Source organism: Thermobia domestica, chromosome 6, assembly GCF_964235325.1.
Source record: "Thermobia domestica chromosome 6, izTheDome1.hap1.1, whole genome shotgun sequence".
In the NCBI taxonomy this organism is placed as follows: Eukaryota; Metazoa; Arthropoda; class Insecta; order Zygentoma; family Lepismatidae; genus Thermobia; species Thermobia domestica.
This window is the reverse complement of record NC_137459.1, coordinates 130,130,634-130,153,867: the sequence shown is the minus strand read 5'-3', so window position 1 is coordinate 130,153,867 and position 23,234 is coordinate 130,130,634. Positions and strand designations below refer to the sequence as shown.

Below are 23,234 nucleotides of genomic sequence, written 5' to 3'. Positions count from 1 at the left end.
TTATTGGCATGAATTTATAACGAGATATTGATAATGCGTTCCTCGATTATTATTTTTTTTTTCGCATTTTGTTCCTCACTCGCCAGTAATTCCTGTAGCACTTGCCTCTCTTGCATCTGGAACACTACAACCGGGAAACAGTAACGCATAATGGCTTCATATGTCGGTCAAGTTATGCAATTCATGTCTTGGTGCTACAAAATTGGGCAAGTAGTTTTCATTCTTCCTTTTGTACTTCCTTCTTCAGCAGAAGTGTTGATTATGGAGTAAACTCACTAACTCAAGAAAGAAAAAAATGTCTATATAAAAAAAACTATACAAACATTGAAATTCTATGATTCTCATAAAATCTGTAAGATAAATTCTACTTACGTCCTTCTAGTCGTGCAAAATCGTACGAAAGTACACAATTTGATTAAATGATTGAAAACGAATGTGGAATTGTCTCCTCACATCAATATGGGAACAGAACTCTAGACGAGATTCAGTACAACCGAGAACTTCCTGTGGCTATATGGTTAACGTGCGTGCCTTTTGCGCGGGAGACCCGAGTTAGATGGCCGGCAGGAGCTCATGTAGTTCAGATCCCATATTAAGCTGTAGATCCACGTCTAATATGGCCTCTTTGTTAAAATCCAAATAAACTAGCCAAATCAACAAGTACAAGCAACAAGCATATATAAACTTTCCTCAAATATCGACATGAAATGTTGATCTAAGAACACTGCAATTATTGTATTTAAAAAAATCGAAGTAAAAAAAAAAAAAAAAACTACAGTGAAACCTCTACTAGCGGACACCTCGCGTAACGGACATATTTTGTAATCCCCAAACACTGCAATAGGAAAAAACATATTGGCAAAACCTCTTTAAAGCAGACACTCTCTAGTACGGACACGGACAGGCTTTTCTATCTTTTATAGATATTATTTACCTCCGTATTACGGACACTTTCTCTAGAAACAAGTTAAAAAATATAGTAAAAATTCATTTTTAGTAATTCATATATGTGTCACCAAGGAAGAAATGTAACATTTAGCTTCCTCAACTGTCTGCTCAGCAACCCAGATGATGCGTCTCTGTTTATCAACACGCTCATATCCTTTGCTTGCATCCCACTCCCACCCAAGCTGTTTTAGACACAAAAGTGATTGACAGTTGCCCGCCGTTTGGTATGACATGTTATGCTACTATCCGTCTGGAATCTCTAACCAAGCAGAAGACAAGTTTTTTTTTTTTTTTTTTTTTCTTATTTCAATGTTGTGCCTCGAACATAGAGTATTGGATGGCGTAACATTTGGTAATATTCGTAAATACACGATTTATGCAAACATACTTTTTTTTTCTAATTACATATCTTGATTACTAATTTACGTAAGAAAATATTGAAGCCTCTGTAAGGCGGACACCTCTCTATAGCGGACAATTTTTGATTCCCCACGGCTGTCCGCTTTAGAGAGGTTTCACTGTATTAATGCAAAAAATGGATTTTATGGTGAACTAGTACAATAAGCCGCTGTTTAAAAGGAATTTTGCTCAAAAAATCCCTTTTGACGGACATCGGGGGTTAAGATGGCAATATCTTTGAAAACGTTATTTAATCAAATGTTTAAAACCAGAAAAGGAAAACTTTAGTGTATTCTTTATTGTTACAACTTATTGTTTTATTGTTTAACGAAAATATTAAAAAATTCATTGTAAAAGCGTAAAAATGCCTAGTTTTGTATGGGTGCGGAAAGATGGCGCCGGTGGCACCTGAAGATGCCCAATCTGACCAAAATTTTGCACGGTTACTATATACATCTGTGCATAACTTTTCCGTACTATGCTGTTTTCAAAGAACAACTTCACATTCCGCATCTTTGATTAAACAAAGGAAAATTTCAGGATTTTATAAATATCCTCTTCTTTGGAATGAAATTTTTGAAAATGCTGAAACACGTATTCACTTCTTTTTAACCCTTCTCCGGGCAAGACAATTTTGTAACGTAGACGGGAAACCGGGGCCTGTCAGGCCCAGTACCTAGGTACATATTTTAAGTGCAGAACACGCAAAATTCAAACCCTATTGTCACATACCTTTCCGACTAATCTAGAATATACATCTTTTGTAATTCAAAGTGTATTTCAAATTTTATAATTTACAGTGTACAAATATGTATGTAAAAACAAAGTTATATACGTACATAATAGTTCCTCTTGTTTCCAACACTTTGTATGTTTTACTTGATTTTCATTTCAACTTTCAAGTGTCCTTTTCCCACGTGTCTTGTATCCAGATGGAGGAATTTCTTAGTCTCTTTTACATTTTTAGCAAGTCGTGGTTGTCTTGCTTTGTTAGTTGCACACGGGTTTACAGCAAACGTCGCAAACTTGCTTTTGTCTGCGACTTTTAGTCCACGGACAAAGGTGGCATATCTTACTCTTCTTGGTATCCGCCTTTGTTGATGATAGTGGTTGTATTTCAGGCGAGATTTGCTTTATAGTTGTGAGAATTGTATTTTACAGACCCTTGGATCTTCTTTGGATATGGTCTAGCACAAGACTTTCTGCGACATCAACCAGGAAAAGTTTTCTTATATTATGAGCACCAACATGCCACTCGGGGTGAGTATTTGTCCACACGTCATAAGCAGCCACGCCACAGACATCTAAGCAGTTCATAAAAAATGCAAAACGCCATCGATTAATTCGCCTTTTTTTTTTGTTATATATGCATATACAAGCTGGTCCAAGAAATCTACACCTCCCTCAGTTTTGTTATACTGTAGTACCTCTAGTTTATTATCATTTTCCTTCACAATAGTGTTATCATTATGCATTATAGATAGAAGAAATGAAATGAAATGAAATCTTTGAGTTTTACGTCCCACAGCTATGTCATCTATGCTAAAGGAGACTGTAATGATGAGAGATGAGTGAAATGGTGAAATGAAGAAAGTGAGAGGAAACGGGAGAAACCCGAAGAAACCCACGCACACGGTGTCTGTCCATCACAAAGTTCACTTGGCGCGAACTGGGATTAACCCAGGGACCTCATGCACCAAAGGTGAACGCTCCACAACTGAGCCACCGCGGTGTAGATAGAAGAACCACAGCTTTATTTGCCTTTGGATTGCCTGATTGTAATCCCTTTGAACAATGGTAGTTGTATACTCACTGTTAGCCAGTGCCGTGCCGTGGAAAACGTGCGCCCAGAGCGAGAGTACAGCACCAACATGCATTTGAATGATGTCGGCATATCAACCGCTAAGCGCCACCATGGGAAGATTTTCAAAAATAAACCTTGCTTTTCCATGATTTTGAGCACTTTTTATTATTTTTCTCTTCCCTTTTATATATGTGCACATGCATTTTCTTACCATGAGTAACATTATATACGAGAATTTTGCGCTCCCCTTACTTTGACGCGTAGGTCCGTCGCACCGCTCTTTCCCCTCACAGCACGGCACTGTTGTTAGCACAACAATTAGGATACAAATATTGGTTCATTATTTCTGCTTGCTTATTCAAAACATTTCTACGAAGTAAGTAAACAAGATAATAATATCAACACATGCTGTTAGGTTACAATAGCTACGTGTTCAATATATAATTATGTGACATTTGATCTTATATATATCACAGGAATTGCATTAAAGTTGTACGGGGCCACTAAGGCCCCGGTTGCCGGTTACGTCAGGAAAAGATTGTTAATTTTTTTTTTTTTTTTTTTTTTTTAAAATTCCATTAGCTTTACCAACTCGATATGTTCATGATTTTAACTTCGACTAAGGATAGAAGAATTCAAAATTTTATGTCATCGAAATATGTACGGTTAGTGAGAAATTCAAAAAAATTAGGTACCGGGCCTGGAAGGCCCCGGTTGCCCGGATAAGGGTTAATGGAGAATTCATATGCCGAATTTTATCTCTCTAATGCCAGGAAACCATGAAATACATTATTCTTGAAGGAAATTTTCAATTCTCCTTTACCCCCTATAGAATATATCCAAAAATCCTTCTTCATTCCTTACCTTTGTGACGAAAGGAGTATTTCGTCTAAACTTCACGTTAATACCTATTGTGGTATAGCCTAGGCGATGATGAGTCACCCACTTCTACTCGGCCATGTCGCGTTACCAAGCTTTCATGTTATTTGACGTCTAAGCTTATTCCATTGGCCTCACTGTTTCCAACTTCTAGTAAAGTTGAGAAACGTGTGTTGAGTCGTTCTTTACCTTATTTTGTGAGCTGTTTAAATTGATCCTTTTAAAGATGAAAAGACATTTACAAAAACAGTCGTAGTTAGCTATAATGCAATTGAGATAAACGCCTAAGACAAATATCGTGTATGCGTTCTCCTTATTGTTGATAATTACATTGTTAAACTTGAGAAATAATAAACACTTCTGACCAGAGTATATACACTTGTTTATTAAAAACTAAATTCAGTGTAACAGTTTCGACAACTTAACGTCGTCTTCATCAGACACTAACACTTCTCTATTCCATTCTTTCGCTCCCTCTTCCCCTCGATCTTCTGCTCTAGCTGTTTATCCATCACTGCTCCAGGAGTAAAGGTGTACAACACAGTTACATCGGCCAATTGGAAATGACTGCCATAGAGCGAGAAAGTCAAATTTTACAGATTCAAGTTCATGAGGCACAACATTAGAGTTTTGAATTTGAGATCTCCCTAAGAACCCAAACTATTTCAGGATATCCTGATGTGTATTTACTGAAAACTCATATCAAGTTTAACAATGTAATTATCTACAATAAGCCATATTATTTTTGAAACTTACTAATCATTTAACAAAAAGTTACTTACCAGATTTTGGCTCAGGATATTTCGTTGTGCGAGTACTAATGGGCTTTTTTGGTCCACCTCCACCAACATCAATAGCACCTGTTTTATAACCACGGCTACTACCTGCCGTACCCTGAGTAACCATTTGCTGTTTGCTGCCTGTTTGTTTCTTAGAGCGGCTGCTCCCTGGTACGCTCTGTATCACGGCCCCATCTCCGTGGCTACGCTGTGGCTCCTTAGCAGCCTCTCTGGTACTCTCTTTTCCTTTGACTGGAATTTTGGATCTACTAGTCTTGGGTTCTACAAAAGAAAATATTAGTTACTACGTTGTCCGCGCAATTAGTCTAAGTGCTCCCCATTACTTGTACTTAGTTAAAATCGTTCCATTCATTTTTAATGCATCCATTAATAAAAGAATTGTTAACAAGTGCTATATGATGGCACATTCTCAAGAGATATTAAACATTCCAGTACTCACTATCTTGTATTTGATAGAGAGGAATCCTCAACTAATGTAAGAGCTACAGTGTGTATGTATGTACTATGGCAACAAGTCATAAATCTTTTATACCCAAAATTTTGTTGCTTGTTACATATTCCAGCTATAATTTGTCTAAATGTGTGTTCTTTAATAAATAAATAAATAATTAAAAATTAGCATCGAGGCAATATAAGATAAGGCCTAAAAACGGTTAATACTGATACAAACGACAACGATCCACAGGTCAATTCAAAATTGTTACACTTCTGAAAAGCCTGACCAACCTTCCACAGTTTAAGTCCAAAAAGGAAACTTAGATCCTTCTATGTTTCCTCAGATCTGCTTACAGGGAAATGTTTTCCTGAATTTTGTGACATGTGAAATACATCCTATGCACGTTGCTACTAAACAAGGACATAATATGGCGAGGTACGAACTATACAAATTCGCAAATGGGGTGAAATACGTTTCTCTCTAAACAAGATAATTTTATACTTATAACAACTAGGGGGCTCCATTTTGGTATATAGGTACCTTAGGTCAATACCGAGATCCAAAAACCGAACCAGCCATCTAGGGCCACTCTCAAGGTTAAAAGGTCAAATTGAATACTTTGGGGCAAAGCCCAGTCAAGTCCAGACAGTGAAAGTGTAAAGCAGATAGCTTCACAAGGGTTTCTCGTCATCCGATTTTCTTCAAACTTGACATATATATACTAGACCGAAAATAAATCGACACGTATTTTTTTTTTCTCGTCTCTTTCGGAAAATAGGTTAAGGGGGCAAAGGGCCCCTTTTCAAAAAAGGATCACTTTAAAGAAAAGAAACTCTTCCGATACAAAGATGACTTCAAAATAGGAAATACGGGTTTTGAAACTTTTGCGAGAAAAGGGTTGCAAGGGGCAATGGCCCCCTTCCAAATGACAAATTACTCCGCACAATCCTTTCGGAAATTGGATTTACAATTCAGTTCGTGATTAATAGCAATGTTGCCGGGTGCGTGTAAGTGAAAGTTTTATCATGATAATTTCAAAGTTTCTTTTTCATTGTTTTCAGGAATTGCATAATGTAGAGAGATCCTTAACACACCTTTTGATGCACTGAGACATCAGCACTGTTGCCAATTCAGAATGTTGATTTATGAAAACCACGTTTTCCCTAGTAACCCCTTACAGAGGCCTCATCTGATTAGTTAACGGTAAAAATAAAAAATTCTTTTTTCCATTCCATAGCTTCCAAGCTACTCCAACTAAACAAACTAAACATTAACGTCAGAATAAACATACGTATAAGTCAATTTACGTGACTTGTAATAATAATAATAATAATAATCATAATAATAATAATAATAATAATAATAATAATAATAATAATAATAGACTACTTTCCGTCCACTTTTGTTTATATAAATATTCATTCTTTCTTGTTAAACAAAAAACTACTACGTAAATTTAACTCTAAATAGTGTTAGAAACATAGCTAACAAAGTTCTTTAAAATTATTAGATTTGTTTTTGTTTTATTTTTTCTCAATACGGAAAATAGAATTCTGGCCATAATTTTAAACATTTTATGATACATTAAATATTATTTGTGTTTTTAGTTAATCGGGCCTACCCTACTTGTGGAATTACGCTTTGCCACTGTATAAAAGCTCACTTAGTTGAGGGACAAGTACTCCAGGTCTTGCTCTGTGATACAACTTGTGAATTAGTTGCTTGACTATCTTTAATTTTAACGTGTTTCTTTTCTTTTTTTTTTTTTTTTTTTTTTTTTTTTCACACTCATACCTGCTGCTATGATTTTAATGGGGTTTGAATCTATCATACTGACCTCGCCATCCTCGTTCCACGAGCGCCTAGTTAGCATGTAGAGAATAATCGTAAGAAATAATAAAAAAAGGAAGAAAAATAAAAAGTTTCCATACTGGTTGACAGATGATCCAAACCTATACAGGGCGCACAAGAATCAAGTCACAAAAGAGAAAAATAAGAGAAGTATTAGAGTAGTGCAGGGTGGCCACTCAAACGGCAAGATAAAATTCACGCATATTTCCAGGTTTTCCAGCAGCATAACATTTTTCAAGGACTTTTGTAAGGAAGTTATTTCATAAATTCCACAATACCCGAACAGATAGGTGTATATATCATTTATATATATTACATCAAACGAATATGCAGATTCAATAAATCAAATTACTACTAGAATATTCTGTTCACACACACACTCAATATATATTGTAATAAAGAAAAGAACTGTAGAAAATTATGAATGTCACTGAAGCTTCATTAACTGATCCATACATCAAAAACTCATGTTACGTGAGTTTTGAATAGGCCTTTTCTAGTTCACTGTCAATGTCACTTTAGCTTTCCTTCCGTCTTTATTTTAGCATTTTTACTTTCTAGCTTCTTGATTAACAACTTCGTTCTTTTCCTGTTCATGCCTTTTTCATTTTCACATTCTTTCTTCTTCCCTTTCTCAGCCAAAGCAGCTTGATAATTCTGTCTAGCAGAACGGACAGCATTCAGAAGATATTTTGTGATTTTTTACGCTACTGGCTTCTCCATTGTATCTGATAGTGTAATACACAGTTCTCTGTACAACGAAAGTTTCTTCTGCCATGTTTTCAAAAAGACATTCCTTATTTACGGAAAAGCCTCTTTCCACATGTGCATTTCCGTGAGAGAGTATTAGTGTATAATGGAGAATTTTCAAGGTATCTGTCTCACTTTTGTGGGCAGAAACAACATTAGACCACAATCTATCAAGTCTGTGAAACCTTTTATCAAAAGATTCAAGACGCGTTCTGGTATTTGGATTACTAATTAGAGAACAATACTGCTGAGCAGCGACATCATCTGTGTGGCCGTCAAGCCAATTGTTTTCAACCAATATGGTTAAAAGTTCTTGAAACGGACCATTCCTTCATCACATGCAGCAACCTCTGGATTCCAGCACGACTTTTGTGGAACTTAAAAATTTCAGTGGAAATCGTTCCTCCGTTTTTATGACCATTTTCGCAATATTCTTCAAAAATCGCTCCAGAACTTGGTTAGATCTTCGCAATATCCCTGCCATTTTTCCGACGTCTCTTTATTTCCTGTTTTAGCGGCAAATCCTACATCAACATTTGCTGAAATAGGTAAGTTTTTTTTCTTTCTGTACATCAATCTTAAAATTTAACGTTCTTGTCTCACACATCTTTGCATAACTGCACGACAAGCTCACACTCACCCAAACAAACAAACAAACAAACTCGTGTGCAGCTCTGAGTATAGGAAGAGAGCTAAATCTGTGAGAAATTTTTCAATGTCACTAGCTATGGTTTTAAAGAAAGCTAGTTTGGGGCCTAACACAGGGTCTTCAAGACAATGTTTTACTACTTCATAACTGCCACAAGACGGTTTGCCACCATCTTTCAAAGATGGTACCTGTTTCACAAATTCTCTGAGGCAGGGAAGCATATCAAGATCTCGCTGTGCTACTTTTCCATTTAATAACAAATGGACAGAGCAATATTTGTATGGGAATGTATCGAAACTTGTTAATTCACTACATACAGCTCTCCTTGCAGGAACATTCTTGAATAAATTATACAAAAAATGAAATAAAAAAAAAATTGCAATATCCCAATCTACTGCGAGCATAGCAATTTTAAAAGCATTATTTAATGTACGCAAGCCACAAGTTCGAAGGACAATAGCCACACTCCTCTGACTTCAGAAATGTATTAAACTCCTGAAGGAACTTTAAATTTACCATGAGTCCATCCATACAAACCTGTATGATATGTTTTACATCAAGGGGTTTTACAGAGTCCATGAATGCTCCTAGGAGATCTGAGGCTGTACTTCGTCCAAAGAAAGCAGAAGTCAGGTAACGAGTACAAATCTCCCTTAGTAGTATCCCAAAATCAGACATTGACGTCTATTTTTCTCCGACACTTTGTTAAGTAACTCATCGAACCCAATAACAAATGGACCGTTACCGCACACTGTGTGTATTATATTAAGAAATTCCCTTTTAAAATGGGGTGTTAGTCCAAATAAAATATAACCTATTTTAGTACGGCCCAGTTGCATTTTTGCTGCTATTTCACTGTCTGGGAGAAGTAGGGAAATAATTATACATCTTTCTTCGCAGAACGGAAGGATGTGTGTCTGTAAGTTACTTGTAAACACCATTTAATTTCCACACCAGTAACACCACTGTTTAACAGGTACTTCCTGAAGGCACTTGAGTGAAGATCCAATATTATTACTATTGCCATTAGATTTGTCACAGACAACGCCTGACGAGGAAGCTGAACACGAAATAGTGCTAGTTTCTAGACTTTTCACACTTGACCTTGAAGCTGAACATGAAATAGTGTTAGTTCCTGGGCTTCTCACACCTAACGAGGAAGCTGAACATGAAACAGCGTTCGTTTCTCGGCTTTTCAGTGCCGATGAAGAAGCCGAACTTGGTATTTGTGATCTTCTTATAAATGTGTGAAGGTTGGACGAATTACAGGCTTTCTGCTTTTCTGTATGTTTCTTCCCCTGCATATTGCCAATTAATGCTTGGCGTCCCATATTGGCAGCAGGAATAATAGCCTGAGGACAAAATCGGCAATCTGCACTATAAACATTTCTTTCACGTTTGACTAGCCCAATCCCTGAGCCAACCTTCTTGAAACTAAGTCTTACCATGGCACTGGGAACCCTTTGATGGTCTTCCTGACATCATGAACCTGAGAAGAGAACAATTATAGATACCCACTACAAAATCGATTCACAGGCCAATAAAGACTTTTTTTTTTTTTTCGTCGAAAATTGGAGACGATTCTAAATATCTGCCCTTGTACCTAATGCATCTAACAAGGGAATTTACCTCAACGGAAATGCAGTGTCTGTAAAATATTTTAAAATATTAATAAAGCCGCAAATTTGTAACTTGGTTTATTCTTTAAAAATTCAAGGATCTATAGATAAATTCACGCACTTTACCAGGTTTTTTCAAGGCCTTAAAAAGTCACGCGTAATTCCGGCTTTTCCCGAAATTCCCGACGCGTGGCACCCTGGCAGTGCCTTCATGGTATAATTAGTCTTTTTTAAGTAAACAGATGTTCTTAGTGTGGGTTCGAGTCCTGTCTGTAACTTCTTTTCATAACTGCCGTTATACAAAGAGTATGCGTGCACCAGTATAAAAAATACAAAATAGCACGACTATGTATTACTCTCATAATACACATATAATATTAAAACTAAATCATAACTCTTCCTTCATTACAATCACAAATTTGTCTAAATGCAACTCAGTAAATGTTTTGTCTTGCATCTCTCTTCTATGGACTCGAGACATGGAACCAGTATAATGGTAATAGTTTACAATATACCTCAGTCAAGTATTGTAGCGTTCTTTCTCTTCCGAATAATGAGCTAACTTCCTAGAGTACGAAACGTGCAGATTGATCACCATAGAAACAAAACTTCCCAACAGCATATGCTATGCAGAACTAATACAGCTTGAACTGTTACCCACTCAAGATCTTATTTTATAAAGAGTTTCGTAATTTCTCAGTCTACCTAAATTTTACCTTCCCCCCAGGCTTGGCGACTCGAATGTGCTACAAACTCGATGAACTATGATGAATTTTTCCTAGCTTGCGAGTATCCCATCCAGCTTAAACGTCTCGTATTATTGATATGATAGTGACCGGCATCTGGTGTCATGTTCTGCAGTGAACGAGGGCTCATAGAAAAGTTTCTGCAAACTACTGCTTACAGTAGCGCTTCTGTTTCACTACAACAAAATTTGGAAGAATAGACATTTCTATATTAATTATAATTATGCCTATCCGCTTATTTTTCACAGCAACTTGAAGTAGTAGTCTTGCGTGAAATGAAATTCCAGGCAATGATTTTCATGATTTCACCGAAACACTGCATCGGGCGACTTCATTCGGCATCCAATAGGACTGTGTACAATTAGTTTAACGAATTCCAGCGTGGTTATACATTTCTCAGTTATGAATTTCCTAAAGGTAGCCAGTAATGTTGTTGTGTGTGAAATCATTCAGAGAGATCGTCATGTGACATATCATGAGATTCAGACATCCTTAAACATTGACATAAAAACAACACATACGATTTTGGATGGTCACTTTAAACTCGTTGGATTCTACACAACTTGATCGAAGTTTTAAAAAAAAGTTCGTGTCAATTGGTGTAAAGAAATGCTCTAAAACTTCAACCAACCAAGTCAAATTTGGTGTACTACATCGTTACAGAGGACGACACTTGGATGTATTGATACGAATCCGAAACTAAACGCAGTTTGGGTGTTTCAAAGTAAGCTGAAACCAACAAAAGTTCTTCGTTTGAGGAGTGTTGACAAACAAATAATTGCTTGTTCCTTGATAAATTGGACATGTGGCAAACACAGCTTTAGAAGATAAAAGGACAGAAAATACTGAGTAGTGTGCAATTTGTTTGCCAGAGGTCTTCAATGAATTACATAAAACTAACCCAAATCGTAGCATCATTCTTCACCGCCACAACGCCAGTTCCACCTAACTTTCGACTTTTTGTCAGTAAAAATATTGAAAGATTCACTCTCCGTACTCATCTCATTTAACATCTAATGACTTGTTCCCATAGATGAAAAATAAGGTACGTAGCGAGAGACTTGGGGCATTTGAAGCAGCTGTTGCATTCCAAACAGCGGTTCCCAAGTTTTTTTTAACTGTTGTGGCAAATAAATAATCAAATATAATTTAACCATAGAAAAATTTATTCTTCCGAATCTAATAATAATATCGGAAAATTAGCGCCACTGTAAGTAATAGTTCGCAGAAAGTTTGCCAGCAGCCTTCATAAGCTAAATTCATTCATTTGTTTGCGTTTTCTACGTTGAATTATTCTGAAGCTATGTGGGTAATCTTGGAATTACAATTGTTTACTTAAATGAGGATATGATGTACTTCACAAACTGCGAAGAACTGTTATTTCCAAATTTTACTTTTGTGATGTAAGGAACTTTCGTTTACAACAATACTTTTTTTTTTAAGAATGAGTTAGTTTTGTTTCACAATGTGAAACTACGATACACTTTCAAGCTATGCAACTTTATTACTCAAATTGAAGTAGTGTATATATAACTACCGGTTCCAATAAAGGAATAGAATCAAAAGTGAGAAGTTCTTTGGGCACTGATTCTATATACAGGCTGTTTCAAAACACCAGCTACAACGTTTGGGAGGTGATTCCTCACACCAAGGTAAGACAAAAAGTATAGATCAACCTGGGTGCACAAATGCTTCCTTTTGGAGATATAGGCTGCCGAAAATATGAAAAAATGAACTTTAAATGTCGATACCTCCAAAACTATGGGATCTACTGAAGTCAGGTCAAGACTTCACTTAGGAACTTACATGAGCTCTATCCAAAAATACAGGTTTCACAATCCTAACGTACTCAAACAACAACTTTTATGGAGGGAGTTTGGCTGCGGGTACATAATTTGAAGTGTTCACCAACTGTCTCTGTAAAAATGGTTGCGGAAGTACGGCAGGGTTCTGAAACGTGGACTTTTGGATAGAGCACATACTAGTTCCAAAGTGAAGTCTTGACCCGACTTCAGTAGGTACCATAGTTTTGGAGCTATGGACCTTTAAATTTCATTTTTTTCATGTTTTCAGTAGTCTATAAATCCGAAAGGAAGCACTTGTGCACCCAGGATGGTCTATACTTTTTGTCTTATCTTGATGTCAGGAATCACCTCCCAAACGTTGTCGGTGTTGTTCTGAAACACCCTGTATAAGAAAGTCTGTCGATATCTATTTCCGATTTATCCATCATGCGATCAGTGTTGTAGCGAAAAATCGTACATTTTCACCTAATTCGGTTTGGACAGACAGACAGAAGTCGAGATTAAATGCATTCTCAGGACGCTGAATCTGCTTATATATTATACTAGCAGCGTTCACCCCGCTTCGCTGCGGTCACCCCGGAACGCAATAAACTTTGTTACTTAGATAATTTTTACTTTTTCGCTTTCAAGTGATTTATAGCGCCTGTCAGTTATGTTAACCCGCCGAGTCACAGGGTCATGCGGGTTGCATATAAATACGTTTATTTTTATACCTATGATGAACTAATAACAAAGGATTTGTACGTATGGACACCTGAATGGTCAATTATCTCAAGACACTGGTAATTGAAAATTAAAGTGATATGATAAAAACCATCTAGGGTCCACATCCTAACAACCCCCCAAAAATGAAAGAAATCGGTTCACCCGTATTAGCGTGATGAGCGGACAAAGGATTTTTTTTACGTATTCACACCTGATTGGTCAATTATCTCAAGACACTGGTAATTGAAAATTAAAGTGATATGATAAAAACCATCTAGGGTCCAAATCCTAACAACCCCCCAAAAATGAAAGAAATCGGTTCAGCCGTATTAGCGTGATGAGCGGACAAAGGATTTTGTGCGTTCTCTTTTATATATATAGATTATGTTATATATATATATATATATATATATATATATATATATATATATATATATATATATATATATATATATATATATTGAACTGAACCCGGAAGTACAGGGTGCCCCACAAAAAAGCAGGAATTATTGTAGATTCTGTAATATGAGGTGGACACATTTTCATTTATATTTTACTGACACTGTCACTTGAATGTTCATAATCAATGCAAGTACTCAAAATGATTCCCTTTGGCTTCCACGCAGCGGCGTAGACGTTGTAACCAATTTCCGGTGGCATTCTGGATAGTTTGAAGTGTAACGTTATTCCAGGCGTCTGTCAGTACAGCTTTCAGGCCATCAATGTTTGTGCTGTCTCTCCTGTGTTCTTGAACCTTCTGTAGCAGTATACCCCAAATGCAATAATCCATCACGTTGAGATCTGGACTTTTAGACGGCCAGTCGTTAGGTTCGATGAAGTCAGGAGTATCAATTCTTATCCATGTCACAGTATCAACTGCTGTATGGGCCTTCGCACCGTCTTGTTGCTATGTCCATTCGTGATTACCCATAACTGTGTTAATGTCTTGGAACATATGGGTGCACATACGTAATATACACAATGGAACAGCACAAAACTATACAACTGCATATAACACACATTATTGCACATACAATCGCTCTTATTGTAGAAAATCCAAATTTTCTGCTTTTTTGTGGGGAACGCTGTACTAGTAAATTTCAACCACTTCCGGTTTTGTAGACTATTGCAAGTGGTGATGCTATGAGACGCTAAATTGAATACAGAAAAAACACTTATCGCTATATATTACCGTTTTTTTCTGCGGATATCAACGATCAAGCCGGAAACGGTTCTACCACTTCCTATTTAAACAGACGTTTAATGGAAAAGATGTCATCTGTTCTTGAGACGATAAGTTGATTGCAGAAAAGCTTTTCGATACATCTCACCGTTTTTGCTGTATGCGTATCAAAACTGAAACCAAAGTAGTAGTAAATGTTAACCACTTCCGATTTTGGAAATCATGCAGATGGTGACAATATGTTGTCTTGAGCCGCTGAGTCAATTGTGAAGTACCGCTTGTCGCTATGTATTACAATTTTTCTGTGACGATCAACGTTGAAAGCGGAAATAGTTGATTTCTACCATCTCTAGTTTGAATAATGGGTTAACGGAGAAGATGGAACCAATTCTTGAGACAATCGATTGCAAAAGATGGCTTTCCGATATCTTTTACAGTTTTTGCTCTATGGAAACCATTACTGAAACCGAGTATACTAGTAAATTTGAATCACTTAAGTTTTGACAGTGTTGCAGGTGGTTATGGCATGTTTTCTTGCGAGGCTCAATTGATTGAATATATACGAGGCGTGGCAATTAAGTAACGAAACTGGTGTCATAAATGTGATGTATTGCAAAGAAAGTTACAATTGACTGTTATCCCCTTCAATATACTCCCCTCCCCTATCTATACACCACTGCATGCGTGCCTTCCATTGTTCAAAGCAATACTGTAGGTCATCAGATGTCACCCTGTTCAACAACTCTGCCGTTTCTCGTCTCACCTCTTCCACAGACTGAAAATGTGTTCCCTTCAATGCACTTTTCACTTTTGGGAATAGATACAAGTCAAAGGGAGCCAGATCTGGGGGATACGGGGATGGTCAAGCCCAGGAATGCGCTTGGCTGCTAAAAACTGCTTCACAGAAAGGTATGGGCAGGCGCATCGTCTTGATGGAGGATCCATGCATCGTTCTTCCACAAATCCGGTCTCTTCTTCCTTATTCTTTCCCTCAGCTTAATTAGGACTTCTTTGTAGTAGGTCTAATTCACCGTTTGACCCTGAGGCACCCATTCAGTCATGATGATACCCCTGATATCGAAAAAAACGATGAGCTTTGCCTTCACTCTCGACTTGTTCATTCGTGCTTTTTTCATAGTTGGCGATGTGGGAGTCTTCCAGTGCACGGACTGACGCTTAGGCTCGGGGTCATACTGGAAAATCCATGTTTCATCACATGTGATGACACGTGTTAGCAAGTCTGGTTCTGCTTTGAGTCGTTCCATGACGTCACAGCAAATAGTCTTTTGAATGTCTTTTTGTTCATGAGAGAGGTTTTTCGGGACAATTTTTGCAAAAACTTTTGTCATGTGTAAATTGTCATGCAAAATTTGTCTTACTGTCTCTTTCTTAATGTAGTCATATCTGCGATCATCCGAATGCTCAGACGTCTCTTTCCGCACAAGTTCATTAATTTTTTGAACATTTTCGTCCGTTCATCATCTTCAACCTCCTCCCTACCTTCTGAAAATCGTTTGTGCCATTCGAAAACTCGTGCACGTGACATAGCATTATCACCATACACCTCTTTTAACATTGCACAACATTCCGTCGGTGTTTTGTTTAATTTCACCAGAAATTTGATGTTAATGCGCTGCTCAACTTTACTGTTCACCATGATTCCGGCACTACTACAGAACACTGTCCTCTTCATGCAAGCCTGGAAAGAAAAGAAAAGCCTTCAGAATCAAGAGACAAACAGTGGCTGCTCATAAAGGTTCAAGATCAACAACACATCAGTAGCTACCTCGCCCCCAGGATCCTGCGCGACAGGAGGTGGGCAGTCTCGTTATTTAATTGCCACACCTCGCATATATATATATATATATATATATATATATATATATATATATATATATATATATATATCGCAATCTGTTGCCATTTTTAATCTATAGCTATACACGTTGAAACCGGAAATGATTGACTTTTACTACCTCTGGGTTGAATAGAGGTCCAAAGAAGAATCTGCAATATAAACTTCTCGATATCTCTTACCGTGTTTGCTTTGATAAATGTTGACAAGTCACACAGACATAAGCGTTCTACAAGACTTACGAAACTCATGCATAGCACAGTTAGGAAGAATAAAAATATTTCCTCTAGTAAATTCCAATAAAAGGATAATTAGAACTTTACGTATCTCGGATGCACAACGTAATTAAAACCCCTAACATCATTTTAGACACATGAATTATTTAAAAAAAACTCCATAGAAATTATATTCGTCCAATCGAGATTATAGTTACGTTACTCATAACTGAAGGGAAATGATTCGTATTTAACCTGCTTTGTGGGTGCCATATTTATAGGTTTATTTCTATGAATATCTCAATAATTTCTTTGATGAGAAAATCTTCATGAATGGAAGTTCCATAAATTTGGATTTATTTCAAGCAGTAAGACTTCTGTAGTACTTTGAGCATAAAAGTGACATTCAATGTTACCAGAATCAATGCACAATTTAATATTAAAAAATCACACTGGAGTTAATGATTTCTTTTCTTTTGCTCTGTATGGGGCGGATAATTTATCTTGAAAAGCTCTTGAAACTTTTAAACTAATAAATATTGCCGAAATTTTGTACGATGTAAATATCGACAGGGACACACTGTTAACATACTCTGCAATACAACTAGATCAACAGTGTTGCAAACGGAACCTAATGTTATATTTCTCTCAAATGGCACTAAGCATATTGCATATATTCAAATCCACACGTTAAACGAAAACCTGCAGTACCACATTTATTACTCACTGTTACAAACTAAAGATGTCATATCACAAACACAAAAATCTTTAAGGCATGTACAACAGCAATAACGGAAGTCAGATGGACGCTGCAATGCACATCTAAAGAATACTACGATTATATGACGCCACAATCATTCATTTCCATTCGTTGCTTTCCACATACTACAAAATTCTATAGACAAATTTATGGGACTCATAAGGATTTTCTGAACGAAGAATTTTACTGCTGCATTCATAAAAGAAATAGGGTGCCAACAAAGCAAGTTGAAGAGGAGACATTTGTTCTCTACGAAATATCATACAGCCGCTTATTTCGATGAGAACTAGTTATTTTTAATTTAATTTAGATTGCTAATACATATATTTTTATCATAATGTTTAATTAGATTGTAGATACGAAGTACCAATTAAATATGAACTAGCAGCGTTCACCCCGCTTCGCTGCGGTCACCCCGGAACGCAATAAACTTTGTTACTTAGATAATTTTTACTTTTTCGCTTTCAAGTGATTTATAGCGCCTGTTAGTTATGTTAACCCGCCGAGTCACAGGGTCATGCGGGTTGCATATAAATACGTTTATTTTTATACCTATGATGAACTAATAACAAAGGATTTCTACGTATGGACACCTGAATGGTCAATTATCTCAAGACACTGGTAATTGAAAATTAAAGTGATATGATAAAAACCATCTAGGGTCCACATCCTAACAACCCCCCAAAAATGAAAGAAATCGGTTCAGCCGTATTAGCGTGATGAGCGGACAAAGGATTTTTTGTACGTATTTACACCTGATTGGTCAATTATCTCAAGACACTGGTAATTGAAAATTAAAGTGATATGATAAAAACCATCTAGAATCCAAATCCTAACAACCCCCCAAAAATGAAAGAAATCGGTTCACCCGTATTAGCGTGATGAGCGGACAAAGGATTTTGTGCGTTCTCTTTTATATATATAGATTACCTTTTTGTGAAAATTTAGTAAAAAAACAAGATATGTATTTAAGTCATTAAAATGAAATTTCATTATAGTATGAAACAAGAATTTGAAAATGTTAATCTTACGTCACACTCAAAAAATAAATGAAGAGCGTTACAGCATTATTGTTATAAGAGTGCACAAGAGTATTATTTGTAAATATACTAAAAAGACGTATTCCTATCTTAACTGGATACAATGAAGACATATAGAGCTCACTGCTGGTTTAGTGGCTAGCGCTTGTGACTGAGGTGCCCATGGTCCCGAATTCGATTCCTGATGGGAGGGCATTTAAAAATGAACGCATTACAGTGACTTGGATTTCAACTTAAACTGTATATCCACATCTCATATAGCTTCAATGCTGAAAAGGAACGCTCAAATTCGATGACCACACAGAAAAATAAAAATAAATAAATACATAAAATAAAAAAAAAAAACAAAAGAACCTGATTATCTGCAAGTTTTTGAATGAACGAAATTGCCATTAGAAAGTATAGAACAATGTGACGTTAAATAACTGTTTGAAATAATACGTCCTTCTCAGCGAATGAATTTTTTTGAGTTTTACGTCCCACGGTTATGCCGGTTAGGCTAAAAGAGACTGTGATGATGAGAGATGGTGGAATGAAGAAAGTGGGAGAACCCCGAGAAAACCCACGCACACGGTGTTTGTCCACCTCAAAGTTCACTTGGCGGGGGCAGGGATCGAACCCGGGACCCCAAGCGCCAGAAGTGAACGCTCTACCACTGAGCCACCGCGGCCCCGTCCTTCTCAGCGCCAAAAATAAAACTGTAAATATGATAGTCAGACTCATCACTATCCTGAACCACCAATATTAATGGAATGTTGCAACACTGTATAACATTATAGACTTTTCACGAGAATATGGATATCTGGTTTCATACTACTTTCATTTGAATGACATAATATGTAGGTCTATGGAATAATTATAATCTTGTCTTTTTAAGTGGGATACACACACCAAAAGTAATTAAACATTGAACTGATGTCTCACTTGCTTCACTCGTGGTTCATTACCTCTTTACTGATAAACAAACATAGGGGAAAAAGAAATTACGGAAGTTAAAACCGTGTATTGAGAATCTTGATATCGTCTGATCTATAAATTTGAAATCTGTCCTCTTAGAATCTTAGGTTTCTCATTATCTACGCACAAATTTATAGTCGAGAAGATAGCAATGGTGAAATTCACTATACCGTACCACATGGTACAGAGTTTTTTCCTTTGCTTTTTATTATGAATTGGAATGTTCTCTTTCAAATTCCGATTGATGCCACCTTGTCATCCTTGGGCAATTTTCCATATTACGTCATACATTACGTCACTGTTTCACACCTCTAATCTACGCAGTAAACGCTGACGGATGACTTAAAATCTCAGTAACACAGCAACCATACACAGTAAAAAGCAATTTTTGGCAGGATACATGTACTTAAAACTTTCAACAATTTGAAGCATTTTGATGACCATTCTTGATATGGGAACAATATATTGACGTCAAAATTTTGGAAAAATATTCATTCACTTTAATAATTCGCTACGAAAAAAATATTTAAACAAATTGGACCAAACCAAAGGAAATGGCAAAGAAAAATATAAAATAAATATTTCTTACTCATGAAAGCACCACAGTAAAAAAAAAAACCTGTATAAAGTTAAAAAGTAAGATAAGGGTGTTTATGTTACGCTATTACGTATAGTGTACAGAAATCATATTTACCCGATGACCCGACCATATGGATTAACAATAGCACGTCATCTTTGTATCATCTCAGATACAGTGACTTGCTACAAGTAATGCCTATGCATACCGCGGTCCAAAGGAACCCTTTGTGGCTATCACGAAAGGTCAATCTCTCGATAATATCATCAAAACTTCAGAGAATATTTCTCATGCACTAGTAATGGACGTGCAGTGGTTGCAAACTATTCGGACTGGTGACGATATAGAATGGTCGGAGTACATGAACAGAATTGCCAAACAAACAAACTATATGTCAACTCCAGCACGCTATATGTTTGGGCCACTTATTAATTCTCCACCATCCCATCCAGATACTGTTCTTAAAACGTTGTGTTATGTGGAAGAAGTTGTCAGAAAAAATATCCTGTATACATATCACAGCAGACATGCAAATATACAATGTTATAACGAAAAGCAAGTGGTCTGACATTGAGCGCCGGCATCACTTTGTTGCTAGACCAGGTATGATGCACACACTAATGTCATTCATTGGATTCATTCGATATTCTATGAGAGGAAGAGGTTAGGAGGATTTGCTAGTCAGCATTTGGAGGTATGAGAAACATGGTTTCCGGAAACGTATGGGTGAGAGCAGTGCGAGGATTGCGTACGGTGGCATCCGTTCTTGAGGACTTTATTCACGATGGAACTAACACAGTAGGAGAGCTACAGTTTAGACTTCACAAAGCAAGGATAAACCCAACTAGTTAGTTTGAGGACTGGCATGTTAATTATCCCTGTTGTCATTACTCAGTTGTTTATTAGATCACAAAGAGAGGGTGACTGGTTAATTAAGCTGTACTGTCTAAAGCGCTTTTTTGAAAAGCAGCTGCACATTTCAACTATGCGAGATACATAACGTGGCATATTGCTGAGATGGAAAATGCTCTCCCTTCTGAGTTTAAAGACACTGTCTTAGAAGGACACAGTGTTTGCAACGTAGAACTGGACCTTGGAATGTGATCATGTAGATTAGTTTGGAGATCAAACTTAAATTAGAAAGGAGAAGGCATTCTGATGACACTTTCTCAAGATCAAGTTTCCGGATGGATTCTATCTTATCATTTCTGCAATACCGTGTCATATCAATGGATCGGATGGAAGAGGATTCCAAGGAAAATACTCATAAAGAGGAGGAAACCAGCCGTACAGTTCTTGATCAAAATTTCTTGACCGAGAGAAGATAAGAAAAGCTTTCCAACAATGCATTTATCCACTAAATACTGAAATTAATGATATTGTTAACGTCAATAAAGGAAATACAGGCGACGTTAATGTAAATGTAGAAGATGCTCTGGAGATTGGTGATAAAATGGTTTCAGATTTTAAAAATAATTTTCCGCATGGATTCCACCACAGTCTAAGAAAAACCGCGAATACCCTTTCGTCATCCAAAAAGAAATTCAAACTTGGAAAGGAAGGAAGGATATGATGTTAAAAAAAAGAATACAGCCGATTATTAGTTATATCGCCGAAGAGGCAAATGGATCTCTTATATTTTCTCAAATTTGAACTATCTGTTTTACCATTTAGTCTTTTCAGTGGATATGGGAACATGGGAAAAGGCGATAAAAGTGTTCTTGTGAAGAAACTAGCTGTACTGTCTTCCGAGACCATATCTCCAGATGTTGAGTTAATTGATGGGAATGCGATGATGTACCACATACTGTTACCTAACAAAGGAACCGTATATGATATGTTCAGAAATCTCACCCATTATTGCTGTAGAGAACATGATAGTACTTTGAAGCTACCTCGTATCTCAAAAACAAGACACAACCTTACAGAAGAAAAAATAAGTGAAAAATTTGAAGATTAGTTGAAAGTCAGCGACTTTTCTGATGGAGAAGTCAATTACGATAACAAAATTAACTTCTTCATCAAAAAGTCGCTGACTTTTAACTAATCTCCAACTCTTTCAAACTTATTTTCTCCTCCTGTAAAGTTGTTTATTATTTTAGATACGAGGTAGCTGCAAAGTACCGTCGTGATGTCATTGTTGTTTGATAAATACACTGATCAGCCAGAAGATTATGGCCACCTACGTAATAGTCGATATGTCCACCTTTGACACGGATAACAGCGGCGACGCGTCTTGGCAGGTCGCTGGAGGGAGTTCACACCACATCTGCACACACACATGTCACCTAATTCCCGTCAATTCCGAGGAGGGGGACGATGTGTTCTGACGGCACGCTCTCAATCACATCACAAAGGTATTCGATTGGGGTCAGATCCGGCAAGTTGGGGGTCAGCATATCAATCGGAACTCGCCACTGTGTTCCTCGATCCACTCCATCACACTCGTGGCCTTGTGACATGACGCATTATCTTGTTCAAAAATGTCACTGCCGTTTGGAAACATGACCATCATGAAGGGATGTACGTGGTCTGCAATCAGTGTACGACATGCCTTGGTTGTCGTGGTACCTTCCACAAGCTCCACTGGATTATGGATGCCCACATGAATGTTCCCCAGAGCATAATTGAGCCACGCAAGCTTGTCTCTCTCCCGCAGTACAAGTGTAAAGGAGCTGTTTCCCTGGAAGACGACGGATTCGCACCCTCTCATCGACATGATAAAGGTATCGGGATACGTCAGACCATGCAACACACTGCCACTGCGCCAAGGTTCAGTGGCGATGGTCATGTGTCCATTTCAGTTGTAGCTGCAGATGTCGTCCTGTTAACATTTTCACATGGATGGGTTGTCGACTGCGCAGGCCCATCGTTAGGAGGGTTCGGTGCACTGTGTGATCACACACACACTTGTACTCTGTCCAGCATTAAAGTATGATGTTATTTCCACTACAGTTCGAAGCCTGTCATGTTTCACCAGTCTTTCCAGCCTACGACGTCCGACATCTGTAATGAGGGGGTCGCCCAACCCCTCGACATTTGGACGTCGTTTCACCTTGGTTACGCCACTTGTTGAAGACACTCACCACAGCAATCCTCGAACACCTGACAAGTCGCACAGCTTCCGAAATGCCCGTGCCGAGCCTCCGGGCCATTATAATCTGCCCTCAGTCAAACTCATATGGATTGGGAGCATTTTTCATTCTACACACGACTAGCACACTCCCTGATACTACATGCACTGTACGTGTGTCTG

The 23,234-nt window shown here is 37.4% G+C and overlaps 1 protein-coding gene across 5 annotated transcripts in view; it reads right to left on the bottom strand.

The window, feature by feature from the left end:
* Nucleotides 1–23,234, bottom strand: part of LOC145688206 (carboxy-terminal kinesin 2-like) — a 233,128-nt gene that overhangs the window by 192,042 nt on the left and 17,852 nt on the right. For all 5 annotated transcript variants that reach the window (XM_081762093.1, XM_081762097.1, XM_081762094.1 and 2 more), the window contains one exon: nucleotides 4,813–5,091. In XM_081762093.1, coding sequence (XP_081618219.1) covers nucleotides 4,813–5,091 — 279 coding nt within the window. The remainder of the gene's footprint in view (nucleotides 1–4,812; nucleotides 5,092–23,234) is intronic.